Source organism: Zosterops lateralis (genome assembly GCF_965231275.1).
Source record: "Zosterops lateralis genome assembly, chromosome: 7".
Taxonomy (NCBI): domain Eukaryota; kingdom Metazoa; phylum Chordata; class Aves; order Passeriformes; family Zosteropidae; genus Zosterops; species Zosterops lateralis.
This window is the reverse complement of record NC_139767.1, coordinates 7993576-8014483: the sequence shown is the minus strand read 5'-3', so window position 1 is coordinate 8014483 and position 20908 is coordinate 7993576. Positions and strand designations below refer to the sequence as shown.

The 20908-nt window shown below is 41.8% G+C and overlaps 1 protein-coding gene across 3 annotated transcripts in view; it reads right to left on the bottom strand.

The window, feature by feature from the left end:
* MFSD6 (major facilitator superfamily domain containing 6) overlaps positions 1 to 16881 on the bottom strand; it is a 28069-nt gene extending 11188 nt beyond the window's left edge. For 2 of the 3 annotated variants that reach the window (XM_083864623.1, XM_083864625.1), the window contains exons 1-3: positions 16374 to 16454; positions 6790 to 8380; positions 1747 to 1844 (exon numbers count right to left, since the gene is read on the bottom strand). In XM_083864623.1, coding sequence (XP_083720749.1) covers positions 1747 to 1844; positions 6790 to 8333 — 1642 coding nt within the window. In that variant the 5' untranslated portion in view covers positions 8334 to 8380; positions 16374 to 16454. Of the gene's footprint in view, positions 1 to 1746; positions 1845 to 6789; positions 8381 to 16373; positions 16455 to 16776 lie in introns of those variants that run through there. The other variant, XM_083864624.1, reaches the window with a different exon arrangement.
* Between the last annotated feature and the right edge of the window lie 4027 nt (positions 16882 to 20908).

Genomic DNA, 20908 nt, shown 5'->3' with positions numbered 1-20908 from the left:
AGAGCACACAGAACACCGAGACCTGGGGGCTGGCTGGGGGGAGCTCTGCGTGGGTTTGGTTTGGGTTCAGCTCTCTCATTTGCTGACTATAAATAACTGCAAATAACTAGATTAACCAAGGAGCCCATGATTCAGCAGTGGCTAAACAGGGTAACATCTGGCAGACACATTTATGGCAAAGTATTATTCTGAAGGTCTGTCACTTTTTTTTTCAAATTTCAATTGCTCAGGATTGTGCCACACAAAACCCCCCACCAAAACCACTCCCTCACAGCCTTGCTGTATTAAGGCAAACCTACGTATTGTGCAATTCATACTGAAATTTCAGCAGAATAAAAACCACATTCAAAGTAAAAGAAACTTCTTTTTTTCAGCCATGACTTACAGGATGCTTCCAGGCACAAACTTATGGCTATATTGGCGAAACCACAAGGGTTTTTCCTATATTTTGATATGGGATATCTTTAAAACAGGATTACCTAAAAGGCAACATCCGAAGTCTTGTATGCATCATTTGCTTTCCTTAGATGTTTGAGCAGGTGAGAGTATAATATGTACTCATTCTTCAAGTTCTTTCTAATCTATTTTAACACAACATGTTCCTATTTTAACATTTGGTATGAACAATGAAGCATCAATTCAATAGTTGTGGTTTGGGGGCTTTTTAATAACAAAACTCAGAAGCTTGCTGTTGTGGCAACTATAATATGATAAACTGTTTTTGTTAGCTTGGAAGGTTAAGGAGCCAAGACACAAATGGATCTCTGTGTGTATGTAGAGATCCACACAGTGCTCTCTAATGGCATTTTGTAACTCAAAGTCTAGCTTACAAAGACTTCTGTAAGTAGAGAACAAAGTTAATTTAAATTCAAGTTATGCTGCACATAGAAGAATAAAACTTTAAAGTATAATCTGTGGAAAAATTTCTAAATATTATTGTATAAAACCAAAATATTGGCTTTTAAAAGATGGTCAAAAATGGTATTCTTCAAATACTGAAGAAACAGAAAGTAAATTAGCTCCCCTTTTTCATGGTTTTGAGAAGTGGTACCCACCACAAAGACACAAAAAAAAGTAATGAAAACTAAGCAAGAACAATGTAGTCTTTCACATTGCAATGGAATTCTTAAAGACCTCTACAACAGGATCTGAAAACAGGACTCAAGTTACTCGTCAACAGACCACACCTCTGTCCTTGTAAAGAAGTTTGTGAAAGGGCATGTTTCTTAGAAAAGTTCTCTTAGCATTGAAAAAGGTATTGAGAGAACTTCTGCCCTAGCTATTAAACCAAAAAATTTATCATCTAAAAGTACTGATGGAACTGAAAAACTGAAATATTTTAACAGAGACATAATGACCCAGACTATGTTTGGAGGTTTTTTGCGGCATCCTTTCAAGGACTGCAACCTCTGGCTTTTAATGAAGTTCACATTTATCACCAAACAGGATTTGAAGTAGGTGTGTAGCCAGCTCCTGCTTCTGTCTCGTTTATTTAAAGGGTGTGTTGGTCTCACACAGTTCTGTTTGAATAAACAGAGAACTGTGCACAATCAAATGCACACCCACCCTTTTGACGTCAAATATTTCCCAGGATAAACAGGAATGGTTTATGTGTTACATGATGCTGCATCTTCTGGGGTCATCTTGGTCAAAAAAAATAGAGAAATACCAGATTTTTTACTTAGGCATAGCTCACTTGAAAACAAGCTAAATGGCAGCACCTGATCTCCAGCTGGAAGGTCTTACCTTGAAGCACTTCCATCGGAAGAACAGTCCAGGCATTTTCCAGATACGAGATGTAGATGTATCGTGCTGTGTTACAGGCAAGGCCAATATAAAGCACTCTGAAGGAAATAAAGAAAGGAGAAGTCAGGATAGTCTTCACTTTCCCTTTCTGGAATGTTACGATATAGCTTACTGATTTAGAAGTTATTTGCATGCATATGGTTTGCCAGTCTAAAGCATTTGCTCAACACAAAATACATCCTTTTAAGTCCTACACCCAAACATAAACTCTCCTCTTGCCCATTCAACATGCTCAAAATCCTCATGGAAAAAAAAAAATAAATCAAAGAGACAGCAAACCCACTGAGCTTTTAACTGAGCTCTGTAGCTCTATGCCACACTCTAAATGGGATTGTGTTTCAGAGAGAGAATTTCTCAGTGCATTCAATATCCTTTCCAAACAACCTTCTTTTCTAATCACCCAGAGATTCATTCTGCCGTTTGAATGAAAGCCTGGAGCAGGTTTGTATTAAAGGAATTAATTTTAACCCAATTAATATAAGTTTATAGTTCCAGTATCTGCAAACTGCTCAGAACTACTCTAAAACACATCCCACAGAAGCAATATGGTTTATAACAACATGCCTCAGGATAAAACTTAGCCATCCTGTTGAAAAGCAGCAGATGCTGCAACTCAAAATTTTGAGAGGAAAAGAAAAGCTCTTACAACAGCTTTTAAACAATGAAATACAAAGACTATCTGTGCATTTCCCATTGCACATTTAATCTGATGACTCTTCCCTTCCAGTTTTTAGATTTAGCATAGCTTCCCTCTGGGGTGCTCATTCATCCAGCTATCTTCCTCTCATTTTGAGATGGATCTTGGGAAACAAAGACTTAATTGAAAACATGTTTACAGCTGGAGAAAGGGCACTATTGCACCCTTTAAAGATTTTTTTTCAGGACAAGGATAATTTATTGTCCAAATAGGGCTTGTTGTTTGAACCCCGGTTTGGCATAAGTCAAATAAATGGAATTGATAATTAAGGTGAAGCACTGACCCTGTGAAAGGGCTCCTTCTTCTTTGTGCTGCTTTTTCAGTTAGTTTTTCTACAAATGCACACCAAGATTTAATTACAGAGCCACTGGAAAATCAAGGGTGAGATGCCATCACAAAAACACAGCATCTTGTCCACACTTGAGGTCTCCAAATACACATGTTGACAGTGAAAAATCCAGTACCATAGTTTTCATCATGTCACGGATATTTAAAAAGGCCTGTGCATTTCATAACAACTTGAATTTACTTTCAACAAGGAGGGTAAGCTGGCAGGAAGTCATCCTCCCTCAGTCATAGATCAAACCAAGCTGTGCTGCTTCCAAATACATGTGAGGTCCATGAATAGCTGGTTTAAGCTGCCTTTAGGCAACACAAGTCCAAGCATTCAAGGAAGAAAACATGGGAAGCCATGAAAAAGTTCACTATTATACAATAATGAGAACAAACTTGTTCTTTGTGCTGTGAATCATAAATTTCATCTCATCCTTTAATTAATGCCTTCTGTTCCAAAGAAGTAACTTGGTTCCTTTCATGGCCACAACTTAATGTAGTTCTTATGTACAACCACATTTCTGAGGTGTATTAGGACACACTGGCCTCAAAAGGTAACCAAACTCACAAGGTCTCCAGGCTCCTGTCTTCATTCCCCTACTAGAAAGGCCCAGGGTGATGCATACTCTCAAGGAATACAAAGGGATGGTCTCACCAGGTACATTTGTTCTTCCTCAGCAGCAGTACAGCTGCATCTTTCTGTTTAGGATGAGTTCTACACAGCTTAATTTCACTTTTGTCTAGCAAAAACTTTGTCTGTTCACCAAGAATTATCTATCTCAGCTGTTCTCTAGCACAGACAGACCAGAGATGTGACCTCCTCCTGCTTCAGAGCTTTTCCATCATCACTAACCACTCACCTACCTGTGTTTTTCCAACATGTTACATTTCCAGAAAGATTTGGATTCAGAGTTTAAGAGCAGCAATTTGGTCAGATCCTACCTCTTAATTTGTCAGAATGTATGTACAGAATTTTAGGTAAATTACAGTTTATGAAGATTGCTATAAATATGGTTTTGGAGGGGTACATCACACAAAAACTTTTGTGTATTTACAGAGTCTTTTAAAAAATGCATTTATAATAATCACTTAGGCTCCTTATCAGACCTAAATGGAAAATGTAAACAGATGCTTCTTATAAATCCTATATGCAGAGGCACCATACTCAACTCACAGGCTAAACATTTAAAGCACTGAATCTATATTTATGTCAAGAAGTCTAAGGTGTTTACAGCCATGACTACCAGTCTCTGCTTCCCATAAAAAACTCACATGCTGGGACTGTGGTCAGACAAACACATTCAAGCTTAACCTCAAGTATGAAGTTATTTTCAGAGCTTGACATCATCTCCTTAAGTCACTGGCAGTTTTGAGTGCTTCTACACCAGGTGGGGTCTAAATATTTCATATCTGTATTTCAGTTATGTAATTTTTTTTTTGTCACAGCATCATAGAATGGTTTGGGTTGGAACCTTAAAGATCATCTAGTTCCAATCCCTGTGCCACAGGCAGGGACACCATTCATTAGATCAGGTTGTTCAAAGCCCCATCCAGCCTGGTCTTGAACACTTCCAGGGGTGGGACAGCTACAGCTTTCTGGGCAACCTGCACTAGGCCCTCTGCACCCTCATAATAAAGAATTTCTTTTTAATATCCTCTCAAAGAAACACTAGAAGCACACATGCACTGCACAAGTCTACAAATAGTACAGCTAATGCAGTCAGAAACTGGGCATTTAAATCAGCACATATTTAATACGGTCATGCATAAAATGCTTGGACAATATTTTGAGCATTAGTTTTAAAAAATTGTGAAAACGTAAGAGGTTTCAAACTGTTCTAAGGGTTTCATATGCCATCCCATACAGTGGTAGAAACAGAAAGATTTATAAGACTTGAAAAGGGAAACTGAGCTTCTGTAGTTCTACAAAGGACATTCAATAGCATTTTTTCCTGCTACTGTGACAATGCATGCAATTCTGGCACTCATGCCTGTCTTCAAACACTCAGCACAGAAAGAAAAATTGAATGATATTCAAATACTGCAGAAATAATGTCTACATCTAGAAGTCCAACAACTCAGAAAAATAGGAACTTGGAGCTACTAAAAAATAGATAAAATATCAACGCCAAATTCTCCTGGCTAAGGATACGGAGTTGGAGGCTATTGGCTCTTATGAATAGGAAAATTATTATCTGCACTAGGAGGCAGCAGACAACACAAATACAGAACTATCAAAGAAGAGCTATGAAGTCCTACCTATTTTTCTTTGGGGAACAAAATAAAAAAGCTTGCCTCCTCTCAAACACACAAAGTTCAGAAAGCACAAGGTGGTAGGCAACCAGGAGGAGTCATCTCAAACTGTGATGACTAAACACAAGCAAGCATTAGATAACACTAAAATATGACTAATGTGCATTCCCCATGTGTAGGTATGTAGAATGCTGTTTCATAGCAAATAGAGATTAGTATTTAAACAATTTAGTCTTGATCCAATCTTGGCTTCACAGGTTTAGCAGTGCCAAAAAAGAAAAGGAGCTAATCCCATACATCATCCTTCTTTTCACTGGCCAATGCTCCCATCCCTTTTTATTTCATCTTATTCACAATCCTACCACTCTTTTGGTTTTCATTCTTTCTTTAGTTGACGTCTAAGCCTGACTTGTGTACTATAATATACACTGAAAGAGCATACCCAAGCTATCTTTAGCTATCAAGACTGTGATCTGTTCTCACCACTCCTCCATCACCATAGAAGGCCTCCAGGCTTTGCATGCAAGGTGTCATTTTCTCTTACTAATTATTGTCAAATTCAGAGATTAAGACTAAGTAAAGAGATCCTCCTCAGTTTAAAGTAAGAAGGAACTCGATCTTTTAAGTAATCTCTCAAATTATTGCGCTAAGCATCTCAAACATTTTTAGTAGAAGTCAAATGAATAAAAATATTCACCTCAATAAAAGCAAAACAAAGAACAAAACCTTAGAACAAAATACACAAAAAAACCCCAGTGCCAACAGCTTAAAAGTACTTACATTTTAATGACTGCATGATTATAAACTGGGCATTTGGAAAGGATATTATGCTAACAACACACAGCTCTGAGCTTAGGTGCACAGAATACCTGAGTAAACACAAAAAAACCACCTCTGCAGCTTCATTAACTCAGGTTTTCCCTGTCTTTCCTTCCTTGCATTTTTTTAAAGAGTAGCAGAGGGATTTAGAATATGTGGCAATTAAGTCAATTTACAGGAAACCAATGCTCACTAAAACACTGGAAGCAGTTGCTTTCACTGACACAAGGCAAAAACAACAGGACAAGCCCTGCAGCCATCTCACTTCATAGCTGACACACACTGCTGCAACTAAAGGAAGAGAGCAAGCCCTGAACTGGTAAGTGACACTGTCAGGCTGCAACCTCATTCTGCCAACACCCAGAGTCTGATTACGAGGCCATGTGCACAGAAGGTGCTCACCTCCTTTCCTGAGCTCAGCTTCTCCCCTCTCAGCCTGCAGCTGACACCTTTCCAGGCTACTGTGGGGGGAACGAACTGCCCTGCAAGGGGAACCAGGCTAAAGCAGGAGGTTTGCAGAATGCTGCTACTCACAGGACAAAAACTGAAAAACTAATGGTATCTGTATGTCAAAACAGACAACCCTGGAGTGGGTGGCAATTTGTAAAGATCTCTAACACAGCGATGCATCAGGGAGCAAGGATATCTTCTGGAACCATCTGCAAAAGGTTATGGTGCCAGGCATAAAGCACATACTAACGTGCAACTCAAATGCAAAGCAAGCATTTCAGAGGATTTTCAACTCTTAAAATAACAAAAAAATCCATCACGTGAGCCATGTAACTGTGCAGGACTAGCCTGGGTTTCACTTTTTAGCACAAAGGCTGAGCTCAAGAGTCACTATTTCTTGTGCAGCTCTTTAATGATTGCTGCCATCTTACCTGATGTGACCAACCAATTCAATGAGTTTGTGGCTGAAGAAGTAGGCAGTCAGCTCAGACACATGACTGAGCACAGAACAAACTCCAAAGAGAGTGGTGGTGCCATTCAGGTCTTCCAAGTGCCAGTACAGAAAGGTGAACACAAAACCATATCCAAACCCCATGAACCAGGCCACAAAGAGCACGGAGCCATACTGGATACTGCATAGCAGTTTAATTAGGTCCCAAAAACTGAAAGACTGTGACTGGCTCATGCTGGTAGGAGTGTTGTCTGAAGATTCATTGGAGGCATTTCTGTCCACCTGTGAGATCTCTACCTCTTTTCTCTTATTTTCATCTTGCTTGAAGTGAGCATAATGAAATCGAAACTGAGTGGCCACAATTAACGCCATCGTCATGAGGACACCAAAAACAATGAAAACGATCCTGTAGTTCTTGTACTCTGGAGCTTTACACCCTTGACCTTCAACAGTAACTTCTGTGTGAGTATAGTCAATGCCAATTCCCACGGAGAGCATGGCCAGCCCCCAGCCCAGAGACCCCCACATACGCTGCAATCCATACCGATCCCTGTGTTTGCCCAGGTACTGCAGAGTAATGGTGTCCACAATGGTAACAGAGGAAGCACTGAAAAATTCCCCTATTATGACAACCAGCAGAATGAGTAGAAAGATGGCCTCTACTTCTTGTTGATCATAAACGAGCACAGCCTGGTCAGAAGGCATTGGCTTTGTGCTGATGGAAGCTGGGGTGGTGCTCGGTGTCACGTTCCCTGGTGAGGCTGGAATAGTGGTGGTGCTTGTCAAAATCAAATGGGTACTGTTTTCCAAAGTAAAATCCTCATCATTGCTCTGTGAAGGTACCAGGAATGTTACTTCAGTATTAGGTGTCCCTGTTGTTTCCATAGTGACCGGACTGGAAGTGACCAGGTCCCTCCTCACACGCACTTTGGGGGATGCAGCACTCACTGTGGTTAGCAGAGCGGACATGGAGGCGTTCTGTGGAATGGTTGTTAAAAGGCTGCTTGCGTTGGTGGGGTGTGCTGGGGGAAGGCCCTTTGGTACACATCTTAAGGTGGCTGGTCTCACAAATCCAATGCCCAGGTTAAACAAAACCCAGCACAAAAGGGAAAACAGGAGGACAATCTTGCCTTTCTTGAAGCGATCTGCCACCACTCCCCAGAAGGGAGCACTGCAAAACTCAATAAAGTACCTGATGCCCACCAGAAGTCCGCTCTGGCTGGGTGTCATACCCAGCTGCTTGTAGTACACGGGCAGCAAGGGGTAGAGAGAGCCATACGCAGAGTAGAAGAAAAAATAAAAGACCTTTGAGATCAGGAGATCGTTGTTTATTTTGACACAGTGCTTTTCTAACCAATCCAGCTCTTCATCTGGGACAGTGGTTGTCTCTGTCGAAGGGGACTCATTATTGGGTGGCAGGTCTTGATCCTTGGAAACGCCATTGAAAGGATCAGCAAGCACGTACTTTCTCTTCTGCTCTTCCTCATCGTCGGTTAGAATGGCCACCTTATCATCAGCTGCCATGGTTTACCACAAGCATCCACTCTCTGGTGGACTCTCAAGGAACTACCCTGTGAACAAATAAAACATAAGGTGGTTAAGGTACCACAGGGGAGCAGACCTGCAATGCCAGCCATCAAGGACAAAGCTTCTTTCTTGTAAGTAACATTCCTGAGTAATAAATGCAGTATCTTGAGTGGGGAAGGCCATTTGTCTAGACTAGTGGTACATGGTAGCATCAATAAAAATGTGTTTTATGACCAATTCTGCGAAGTTCTCCCAACAGCAGCTTTTACATTGTGCAATAAAACATCATTCATTTTTAGGAGAGAGAATAACTTATATATTCAGAGTTACTGTGGCAATTAAGTGCTAGCATTTGCAAGTCTTCTCTTTCAAGTTGGCATTTCTCCCCCAAGGCTAACTGTTTAATTTCTAGTATTCCCTCCAGTGCCAAAGGATAGTCATGATTTTGTAATTAAGCAGTGCAGCCACATATATCCAGGTTATTTTGATCATCAAAACAAATTATTATCCAAAGCCTCATAATAGTCTTCAAAAGGTCCATGAGTCTCCTTTTGAAACACATTTTTCTAAGCACTCCACAACTACAGCAGAAATTGATAGGAGGCTTGAGCTTCTGGGCTGAATGGGAAGAGAGGTGGGAATTAGGATGGGGCTCTAAGATCAAAATTGCAGTAACAATCTCAAGGACATCAAAGACCTGGGAGCAAAGAAACTGAGACAAGTTCTATAAAGGTATCTTCAAATCAAATTCTGAAACTGAGAAAAGGTGGACTGGGAGGTAACAGCACTGCAGCTGCCTGCACTTTATCTTCTGCAGAAGAGCCAGCAAAATTGATAAGCAACACTAAAAAATAAACACTCCTTAGACTTTGAGTGACCAACATTTAGAAACAACCCATTCCAATAAACTAGCCTAGGTAAGAAAAACTTCCTTTTTAAAGGATAAAAACTAGCTCTGCCAGCAGGCTAGCATCTCCAAATCATTATTAAAAAGTTATTTTGCTCTATTGGTACCTTCTAATTTAACCTAGTAAGATTAGCTCATGTTCATTGTAAGAAAGTTAAACATTTAATATATTTTGGTTTTCTTATTCCTTTGCTATTTGGGTTAGTATTACTATCACAGAGGAACTTTTTCGAGGACCAATATCTGAAAGGAAAACCAGAAGAACCTGAAATTTCTCAAAGAGCACTCAATTTACGATCTGGACCTGCTCTAGGAATTTGAAGTTGGACAGGATGATCCTACTGAGTTCCTTCCAACTCACGATATTATATCATTCTATGATAAGCATTTTTTGCATGTCTGCACTTTACTCCAAGTAGAAGACAAGGAAATAAGTCTTTCATTACTCATCTGAAAGCACAATATCATACCCTTAAAATTAATCATTTAATGTATTCTGTGCCTTTAAATTAATTAATTATAATTCATCGTTATTTAATACTGCCAATGGATTTGGAATGGATTATTTAATACTGACAAAGGCTAATAAGAGAAAAGAGACTAACATTCACTACTATGTTAAATTAATTGTTTCCTATTGATTCAACATATATGTAACAGCTGACAACAAGCCATGGATATTCCTAAAAACAGCAGTTCATGAAAATAATCTAAACTTTCCACAGTTCAGTGAAAGACGTGTCTAAAAATACCATAATTAAACTCCCAAACAGTCATAACGATGGTGTATATTTTTCTCTTTAAAATGTCATTTCTATTGGATACTATCTATGAGCATCTCTGGTTCCACTTAGGGAGAAAAGGCTACATACAAATCTTGGAACCTTAACTATTAATGTATTCAAGGTGAGAAGTAAATGAAAACCATGCCAGCACACACACAGAGACTTAAGATTTTTCCTCCAGTTTCTTCAGAGACAATCAGATTAAATTTTAAAAAAAGTATTTAAACTGTCAAAAGATTAGACAGTCCTAATTAAGTTGTTAGAACAGTCAAATGTGAAAGCACATTTTCTTGCTCTTACCTGTTACCATCAAAAGCCACATGAACCAAAACCCAGCAGCTGTCTACTGAGCTCCTGCAATTTTTGGTTCATCCAGCCACATCCACCTGACAGGCAGAAGAACTGTGGGGGCTCTGCTCATTTCTATATCCATAAAACAAGCCCTTCTAATGAGCAAATTAGATCAGTCGTCATCTGTGCTCTTATTTCCTTTATGCCTTGCCTTTCTTTGACAACAAAGACTCCAGATCTTGTGCAGGGCCCCACTTATGTCAAGGGGACGCAACTGAGCATTCAGTACATCCTCATCTGTTTACAGCGACTTGCCTGCCTGCTGCATCAGAGCTTTACAGCATTTACTCCTGAAGAACAGAATTCCTGTTCCCCAGACACGACAAGATAGAACTCACATTTCAACCATGTGGATATTTTAGGACAACTTCTTTATAAGTATGGCTTGAAATCCTCTTGATTTAAACAAGCTTATTCCTATATATGAGCTCTGAACCATCTGGTTTCATATAAATTATAGTGAAGGCTTTTAGAGCAATTAGTATTCAATCTTTTTAAATTTCATCTCCCTTTTCTATTGAAGTGGAATTTTAATTTCATATGTTGTATGTAGAGTGATTACATAAGAAATTATGACACTGTTAATCTTTAAACACTTCAGTTGCTGCATATTCTTCCCCCTTCCATAATTTATATCGGCCTCAGCATCCATCTTCTAACACACTGGATTTGCATAATCCAAAAGATCCACTCCTGTAATTCTGACTAGAACATCCTCGGTTTGAAGGCTATGAAAAGTATATTCCATAATAATTTCAGTAAATATTTTCCCACACTAAGAGCTCCATTGAGTGTTGTTAATAATACAGAATATACTCTTCAGAAATATACCAGCATCAAGAGTGGTAGGAGCCATATGGCATTCTTTATTGTTTTGATCACTAGCTTGTTTAGGAGTCAAGTTTTTGAAGGTCATATTAAGCAATGTTTTAAATTCTAAAAATAAATGAGTGAAAATTAGAAAATGAACAAAGTAGTATTGTTACTGAAAAAAAATCTACAAAACCCCTGAACCTATGGGGCTTTGCTTCTACTGATAAAAACCCCGTGTCAGTCAGGGACTGAATGTGCAGCAAACTAGACAGATGGAAAAACCAATATACTTCTCAGTGACAGACAGTTATCTACTGGTTATTTTAACCATTTCCTTCAAATACTGGATCTTTACTGCGCAATTTTTTTTTCTAATGCACAAGACAATAGGAGGACAGAAGACAAGCAAAATTGGCAAGTTTAAAATGAACAACAGAGAACAGGAGTAAGGAACAAAGGTTAAGAGAGCTAACAGATGGATTTCAGAATGAATATAAATTTCAGCTCACTTGTAGTGAACACAACATTCTGGCAGAGGCCTGTTGAATGCAATCAGCTCGGCCAGGACAAATGAGATCAGAGAGTTGGCAGAGTGGTACCATCACTCTAAAAACAGGAGTAATGGGTTGGAGCTATTTCCCCCAAACTTAGGGTTCAGAAACACACAAGAAAGCCCTAAGATGAAAATTGGAAAGAACTTCTTCAAGCATCCTGAGAAAGCCCTGCAAAGGGAAAAGGAAAAGGCGTAACAAAGGCACAGCAGAGCAGCACGTGTCGTGAGAAAGCACTTTGGTCCTCCAGCTGACAAACAAGCTTTTCTCTTGACAGAGGTTTACATTTCCAAACCACTACAGTACTCAAAACGGGGAACTAGGCCCTTCCTCACCATCCCATCACCCCTAGAAGGCCACAATGGGAAAAAACCCCACTGAGACCTGACGTGCCCGTGATGTCCCGGGCTGGGAGTGCACATCCCTCGCTCACAGCCGCACGGGAGGCACAGCTGACCAGCTCTCTCCAGCCGGGGTCAGTCTGTGACATCACACACACTCTGAACCCCTTTATGCACAAGCGCATGGGCTTCTCCTCTGATATAAAGAATGTACTTGTTAAACACAAGGCTCTTCTGCCGTGGCTATTTGCACAGATAGGATTTTTTTAAAATGTAAATAGAGGCTATTATTTTTTTCTAAGTTTCCTGATACAGATTGCTGTCACCTGCTTTAATACCTATTCCTCCAGCGAGCCAAAATCCACTTTCAAGCCCTTACATCTAGAACATGTTTCTTATCCAGTCATCTCCTGCAAACAGATACAACTTCCCTGCAGACTTGCACCTTTGAGCAGCTGTCTTGGGAATGCAGAAAGAACCATTTGTCCCAAGAAATTCAGTGATGACAGTGCAGTGGTCATTTTAATGACTGTAATGAGCCTCTTTGGCAGATAGGTAGAAAGAGGGAATTTTACATTTAGTTAAGTATCTTCTTGGCATTCTTGCTTTTATATCTTAAATTGATCCTCATTTAGTCTGTCTCTCCTAATAATTAACAGGATTTCAAGATCAGAATGGATAAAAAGCTAATCTAAAGACAAATTGACATTACAAGAATAAAACCAAAGAAAAGAAACGAAGAAAAATAATAATATAGTATACTAAAAAACTCAGCTCTCCCCTTGGAGTCACTTCTCCCCAAAACTTTGGAGAAAAAAAAACAACCCTGTTTTGCTTTGAACTGTATCTCAAATTCCAAAAGTCAATCAAGAGATCAGACTGGGGTAGCAAATCAACCCTATATCTCTCAGGGAAAAAATACCACGGTACTTACAGACCCCAGGCGTTGAAACTTCATTTGCAGAGCAAGAGAAAGTTAGATTTTAGGTTAAAGTCTAAAATAAAGTTTAATTCAGCATAAATATTCCATTCACTAGGCTTTGAAAATTAAAGTACAATTAAGACTCACAAAGCAGAGACTCAAAATCTGGGTTTGGATGTATGTGAATGTTAAGACAAACCACCAAAAAACCCCGTGATAGCTCATGAGAAGACAGTGTGAGCAATCAAGAGAGGATTAACCCATTAAACTCCTAACAAAATGACTTACTGTAGAAGATTTATATTTATACAGTCTCAGAAAACATACTCAGAACAGGAATGATCAATTAATCTCTCAAACAACATGCAGCTGCAGGAACAGAGCAGGCCAGCTTGCTGTTTGCATTGTGCAGATAAATCAAAACCAGCCAGAACGGCATTTTAGTTGACCCCTTCCAGCCTTTCACTGACTAGAAAACTCACTTTGTGGCAAATATATTGAAGTCCACATGAAGTTTTCATACAAACATTTCAAAATCCATTAATAGGAAACATTAATAGTGTTTCTTCAGAACGCTTTTTTTTAAAGTCACTAAGTATTGTTTGATCGAGAACAGGTCTGCTAGAGAAGCAGACTTGAAAATTATACAAAGGCTTGCCTTGCTGACCCCCCAGTGATGAACTGCCATGAGTGGATCCACCACACAGCTCATGCACAATACCTCCTCCTCAGCCCCTCCCCATCCCATAGATCCAAGCTACAAAACTTTTGGCTCAAAGACTTTCTGCTATGGTCTCTGTGCAGTGCCTCCAGAAGGAAGCCCCGCATCCAGCAGGCCTACAAGGCACCGCTGCAATAGCCATAAATAATAGACCATGTGTTCCATTTTCAAGCAAGTTTCACCCCTAAGGAGCAGCCTGGCACTGTCACCTGCATCCATGCCAGAAAGGAGGAGAATGTTATACAAACAACTTACGTCACGACAGAGAAGTGCCCAGCCTTCATTCCCTCTTGCACCAGGTTCCCAAGGCTCTCCCAGATAAGCTAACCTCCAGGCGGAGCCCTCGGACGGGCTGGTCCCTGCCAAGCCATCCAGAACAACTCCCACAGGTTGGCCCACCTGCCCCACATCATCCCTGCTCTCTAAAGAAAAGCAGTTCCTCCTGTGAGGCCCCAGCACGGACACCTGACTCTGAATTTATACAACCAGAAGTCACATAGAGTGAATCAACTTGGTGCTGGGAAATGTCCTTGTTTCAACTGTAAAGCAAGACACAAGTGATGTAATATTAACCAGCATAATTAGGGTTTCCGTGAAAGTGAAACCACCTTGTTCTACAGCACTTAACACTTAAAATTGCTTTATTTTGTGTTGCTGATATGCACTTACTTAATGTATTGGACTATAGGTTTTGCTGCTTCTTCAATATGGATATAAAAACTCTATACACTCACACATTCAGTCAATTAGACTGGGAGATAACAGTATGTCAGAAATATGTCAAGATCAGGTTTATAATAGGTTTAATGCACTTAAGATAAGCCTGAAGTTGCTATAATAGTGCTAGTATTAATATTAAAGAATACTATGAATCCTCTTCTATTAAAGAAAAACCATTAAATTCGCATCTTAGGGCTTTCCAATCTTGTTTTCCATTTCATATGTGCTCATTAAGAGGTCCGAGTAGACTCTATTTGTTAAAGAGTTTGGTTTTAGTTGGTATCAGCCTCCAGTTTTTTTAACCAGTTTTCAATTTGTCAGCTGCCTCCAAGGTTTACACTTGATTAATGATGGTAATTTCCAAGTGTGCTTTCAGCTACAAGCCAGGCAAGTGCCCAGAGCACAGGGGGAGCTCACTGCTGCCAGCGCTGGGGAGGGACACGGGCACCCAGCTGCCCCACCAAGCCTGGCAGCAGCTGCAGGACAGCAAGGCCTTCCTGGTTATTCCAGCCTCTGGGATCCACTGCCACATCTGCAGATGGATCATGTCACCAGCTCACCATTTCTCACACCAAGGTATAAACTCAGGCCCGGTGTACTGTAGCTGAAGATTAAGATGAATTTTAGGCTGCATTGAAGCTATGCCCTAGTACCAGTATGTTAGTGATAAACCACAGCTTCCTCCCATTAGCTCCTCACACCATCAGCTTCTACTCTCATATTTTCCCTCCACCTGTTTTAATTTTTTTAAGTCTTCTTATGACTTTTACTGGATTTATGACTGCTACCACAAATACCACCCTTAAAGGGATGATCGTTTTCTCCTACTCCTTGGGTCTTCACAGAATACAGACAACAAAATACGTGTCACCTTTGTCTACTATTTCTACCCAGGGAAACAAAAAACACACACAAAAAAGTAACCAATCTAGAAAACTAATATTTTGTAATCCCTTTCTTTAGGCATTACTAACTAGTGGACAACAAGATGTAATATATCTTAATAATATAATAATGTCTGGAGAAAGTTTTTACTGAAATACTTCAGTGCTATGTTTATCCAGCTGTTCTCTCCTCCCTTAGTTTATCAGTCCAAGTTTATCACTCTTCCACACCGCACTTTTCATTAACACAACATTTAAAAAAGAGCCTGATGCTAAAACTTTAGAGCTGCTCAACGGACACGGATTTTAAACTCTATCTAACTTAGAACATCGCAGGCATCCGTAGCAGCTATGGCACCTTCAGCACTGACTTCCTAAATAAGTATCTGTTCCTACGCTTGTTCCAATAAACAGACGAGCAAACGACAACCCGCTTACTAAACCCGCTGGTATTTTAAGGATGTAAGGGCTCTGGATCCGAGTGACAGGCAGGCGTAACGCCACGGCTGGCTGCTGGCGGGGGGGAGGAGTGCGGGATGCCCGTGCCGAGCTCCCGCGGGACACGGCCCGGCCAGCGGCCACCGCCGGGACTACGGCCTGTCACCGGGGAGGGCAAGGGCCATCACAGGGCTCGGCCGCAGCCCGCCTCCGCCGAGATGCTGAGCAGCGGGCCGGCACCACCGGAGCGGCTGTCGGGGCTGGCACAACCGGCCGGCTCCGAGGAGGAGGCGCGGCTGACCGGCCCCGGCGCGGCAGGAAACGCCGCCGGGAGAAGCCGCGGCGCGGGCCCGGCGGCAGCATCTCGGGCGGCCGCGGGGACGAGGCCCGCCGCCCCGCTGGGGGCCGCCGGAGCAGACACCGGGGCAGACCGGCCTCCCCGGCCCGGCGCTCACGGCGCCTCGGTGCGCCACGGCCGGCCCCGGCCCCGGCCGCCCCGCCGGGCCGGTCCCCGCGGAGCGCGGGCAGGGGAGGCGGCGGCGCCCCTCGGGCGGCCCCGGCTGCGGCCCGGCCCCCCGCGCACCGCGGGGCCGCGCTGACTCACCTCGCCCGGGGGCGGCTCCGGGGGGGCGCTCGGCCGGGAGCATCGCAGCCCCTTCCCTGCCGCCGCGGCTGCTGCGGGCGGCGGCTCCGCGCACCTCCCGCCCCCCCGGCCGGGCCGCGCCGCCGCCGCCGCGCAGGGGCGCTGCGGGGAGGGACCGGGACGGGCACGGAGCCGCCCCCCGCCCGCCGCGCACCCGCCCGGGAACGCCCCCGCGGGCCCGGCCCGGCCGCCCCTGCCCGGGGATGGCCCGGCTATGGCCCGGGTACGGCCCGGCCGCTCCGCGCCTCTGCCGGGCACGGCCAGGGCCCGGCGTTCCTGGGCCCCAGCAGCCGAATGACACTCGCAGCGCTTTCTGCTTCCTCACAAGTTCCAAACGCGCGTTACAGCATAGAGAATTCATTACCGTAGTGCCTTTCACAGCCACGGGCATCGCCTCTTCGGTAACACCGTTTGTAGACTTGCACACTAATAAAATTACTTAAATGTTTAAAACAACAACAACATAAACTTCCCCCCGCCCACTAATTATTGAGGCAGGAAAAGGGAAGGACGGTAAAACTCCTGAGGAACAGCGGAGTCGTGCTGCAATATCAAAAGGTCAGTGTGTTAAACTAAAGAAGGGGAATAGTCACGAAGTGAAAGGCCAGCCAGAGATCTGGGGAGTTTATCAGCCCTGAACCGAACAGGAGGTCTTGAAGTTGTTTGAGGATTAAGCTTAAATGGAGGTGTTCTTTACACAAGAGTTCACACTGGGCCCTGGCCCAAGCAGGTCAATAAAGTGAGCAAAGCCCCAGTGGCCATCCCTCCCTCCTGCACAGCACGGCAGCTGCTGCCCAGGACACTGACCTGACTGCAGACACCCCTAACTGGCCTAGCACAGAACAAACACCTCACTACCTGTATCTTATTTTGCACCTCCCTTTTCTGAGGGAGGATCACCCTTTTTTCAAAGAATAGAACATAATTTGCATTATTTTGCCCAAGGGAAGAAATTGAGAGAAAACTACAACTTTGCGTGATTGGGGCAGACGAACAGGAACAGAGGCACGACAGGCACTCCACCTATTTAACTGGAGTTCTCAGGGAAGTGAAAGGGACCCCAGCTGGCAGGGCAGGCATTGCTCTCTCCAGGTTGTTCCCCAGCCACAGACACAAACCAGTGGGACACGGTCACTGTGGATTCACCCGGCATTGAGGACAGCGTCCCACTAAAATCCTGCCTACCTCTACAGGAAAGCCTTCTCCTGAAAGAGGCAGGAGACAACAGCCGAATTTCCTAGGGGAGATGACCCGGGGCAGGAGTAGGCTTGTTTATCATCTGTCTCTGGAAGGATTTTCAGAACTTGTCATCCCTAAGAATCTCCCCCACGGCTAATTAACCACAAAGAAAAACCACGTCTGAGACTAGGAGTGCAGGCCTCCTGTAATCTTGCAGAATTCAGAGACGGACAATTATCAGCTCATGTAGTGGGGGTTTTATTACAAAATGTCACTGTAATAAACCAGATCTAAGCTCCAAACAAAATTATTTCATCTTGATGGAGACTATTCTGGCAAATTACTACAAAAGCTTTTAGGGAGAACATGTAATTCAAATAATTTGCAGTCATTGTTTGTCAACTAAAAAGGAAAAGCAGATCTTTGTAGCCACAGACTACATTTACTGAAGCCTTAAAAGCAGTTTTTCTCTAACCTCTGATAACTTCACTGTTGCCCATCACACTAGGAATGTGACCATCTTCTGCAGCCTTGCGTGGAGCTGTGTTTTTCCTTTTCTTATAGCTGTATTTTTAGGTGCTTGCATTGTGATCATCCCCCTTCCTTCTACTTGGTGTCAGAGGTGCCAGGGTCATTTCCTAAATAGTTTAAAAAAAATAAATTAAATATTTAAACACTTTGAATAGAGGAATTAAGACCAAATACAAAACATTTCTTTGTAAGCTGCTGCATAATCTAGTATGTGAACAAGAAGGAGGACCAGAGAATAGAATATGACCAATAAAGAGTGCTGTACAATGTTTTTTACATATACATATATATATATATATATCAAATGGTTTCTTACTGAGCTTAAAAGCCCAATCTATCCCCAACTGAGTGTGGTGAGGTGAGCATTATGAAAAGCCTGAGCAGAGAACAGCATTATTCCAGCCTGACAAGCTACTCTAGCCTGGGCAGAACTGAACATAGCAGGGGCTCTGCGTGGTTATTTCTTTCAGCTGGGCTGTGTGTAAATATCTGGATTGCAGCCTGTTACAAATTACTACACCTGCTCAGAGAGTTCTTTCAGCTATGAAAGTTAGGAAAAATGGACAGACTGCTGCACCACTCACAAACTGTCCCAATGTATCTTTATAACAAATATTTTTAGTCAAAGCAGTCATCAGAGAAAAGGAAATGTAGTTTTAAGTTACTTGAAGTATAAAGGCTTTTTTTTTAAATGGTTGCTAGTATGAAACAAAATAAAAAGCTGAGTCAGGTGTAAAATTCATTAGAATTATTGAAATACCTCTTTTTTGAAAACCTCAAGCTCTGAGTGACAGTTAAATGGGATATATAAATGCGATATACCAAAACCCAATATTTTTGTCTTAGCTAAGAGAGTGACACTAATAAATACGTACGTGACCACTGGATATTCAAAAATTCAGAAGTAATACTTTCTAAAATGCATATAAATCATACATGATCATGCCATGTAAAAACCTCTGTACTATAAACACACACCTGGGTTAACTTATCCATGCCTATGGGTTATTTGGTTCAATGCATATGTTATTTTATAAAGATTTTCATTTGTGTTCCTCATTACTATATATCATGGGGAAAATGCTTGCCAAAAATAGTTACAAATGTTTAAGGGCTTAAAAAATAAATAACCAAATTTAATGTCTAAAAGAAAGTACTGAATAAACTGAAAAAGCAAAGTAATTATCTTTTAAAAGTAAAATGAACAAAATCAATTACAAATACCTGCTAGGACTTCACATAGCTAACCATAGTTATGTCCTTTTTGCTTGAAAAGGACAAGGTGGTGTCAGCTGACTCCATGATTTGTTTGTTAGGTTAGAGGGGAAATAAAGTAAATATGGTTTCTAGGAGCTTAAATTTTCATGTTTAGAAAAACTTATTAGTTTCTTTAATAAGCTAGAACTGTACTTTGAAATCAAGAATTTCAAAAATATTCTGCTGCCCTTTGACAGCTTTTAACTCTGAAAAAAAAAAAAAAAAAGGATCATTTACATCACTCAGATTAGAAAGATAAATTGAAGGTGAGATTTATGTTGCTAGGACTTGCTCCAGAATACAATGAAGGCAACAGAAAAGCTTTCCTTTCCTTGAGACCTTTAATATATTTTGCATAACAGGAAAACTACTTTTTTTTAGTCAATCCTTTGCTCAGAGAGGCATTGCATTAAGGCAACTATGACATTCATTTCTTCCTCCTGTGGAAGTTCTTTATAATACAACAGTTTGTACATAACCCAGGGTAAATCTGGGAACACTTTAAGTTAGTATGAGGAACAGTGTGACTTTTCCTTATTTCTTCAAAGACTGAAAGCACTTATGTTACCAGTTAGAGAAAAATCCCAACAGAGGAACTGAGGAACAGTCACCAAGTGAATCAGCAAATCGTCCACAGCTGCAGCAATGTTAATGGTAATCAAGGACAAAATACTCACAGGCAGCAAGATAACCAGTGCAGTGGTCTGTCCGGTTTGGCAGGCAAGCAGAGTATTCCTTTCCTCTGAATTTTAATCCAGTGCTTTTAGAAGCATTATATTCATTAGCAAAGGGAGGGTAATGCACAAAACCAAAGACAGAATCTGTGTATACTGAGATTATCTTTACTCTGTGTGTATACACTAACTTTTTCCTACTGGCTAGGCCTTTTTTTTTTTTTTCCCTTGAATTCAGCTTTGTCTTTGCATGGTGTCTGCTTATACTGTAATCAACCTTTCCTCACCTCAAGACCTTTGAACCCACTGGTAAATACTAAATTTTCTGGGCACAAATATGTTCCTACAACATAGTGTGTTCCTACAATAAAGTGCAGAAAAGAAAGGCAAAACAAGTGCCCTCCATGGGAGGAAATCCAGGGCAGGAACTCCACAGTGTCCAGTGAATCACTGTTTGTGCCTGAGCAGCAGAGAAGTTGGAGGCAGGTAATAGGGGAGGGAACTGGAGAAAAAGGACAGGTGAGACATTTAAAGTGGTGACACAAGGGAATGCAAGGAATTTGCCTTTGTAAAAATACAAATACACAAACCCTTAGGAAATACAGCTTCAGTGGTTTTGCTGTCCACAGAGTAAATGTTTAAGTTGGGCTGCTGACAACATTAATGCCATTGAATAGATGCAAAAATAGAGATGTCCTTGATCCTGTCATGACCCTCCAGACTGGAAAGTGTGCAAAGCCCTGCTGACCCTGTACTCCAGGCAGGAGCTAGAGACAATTTATGCAGGTTATCCACTGAACCTGCAATGAATTCTGCATTGGCCTGTCTTCACAGAGGGAAGGAAGCCTAAGAGAT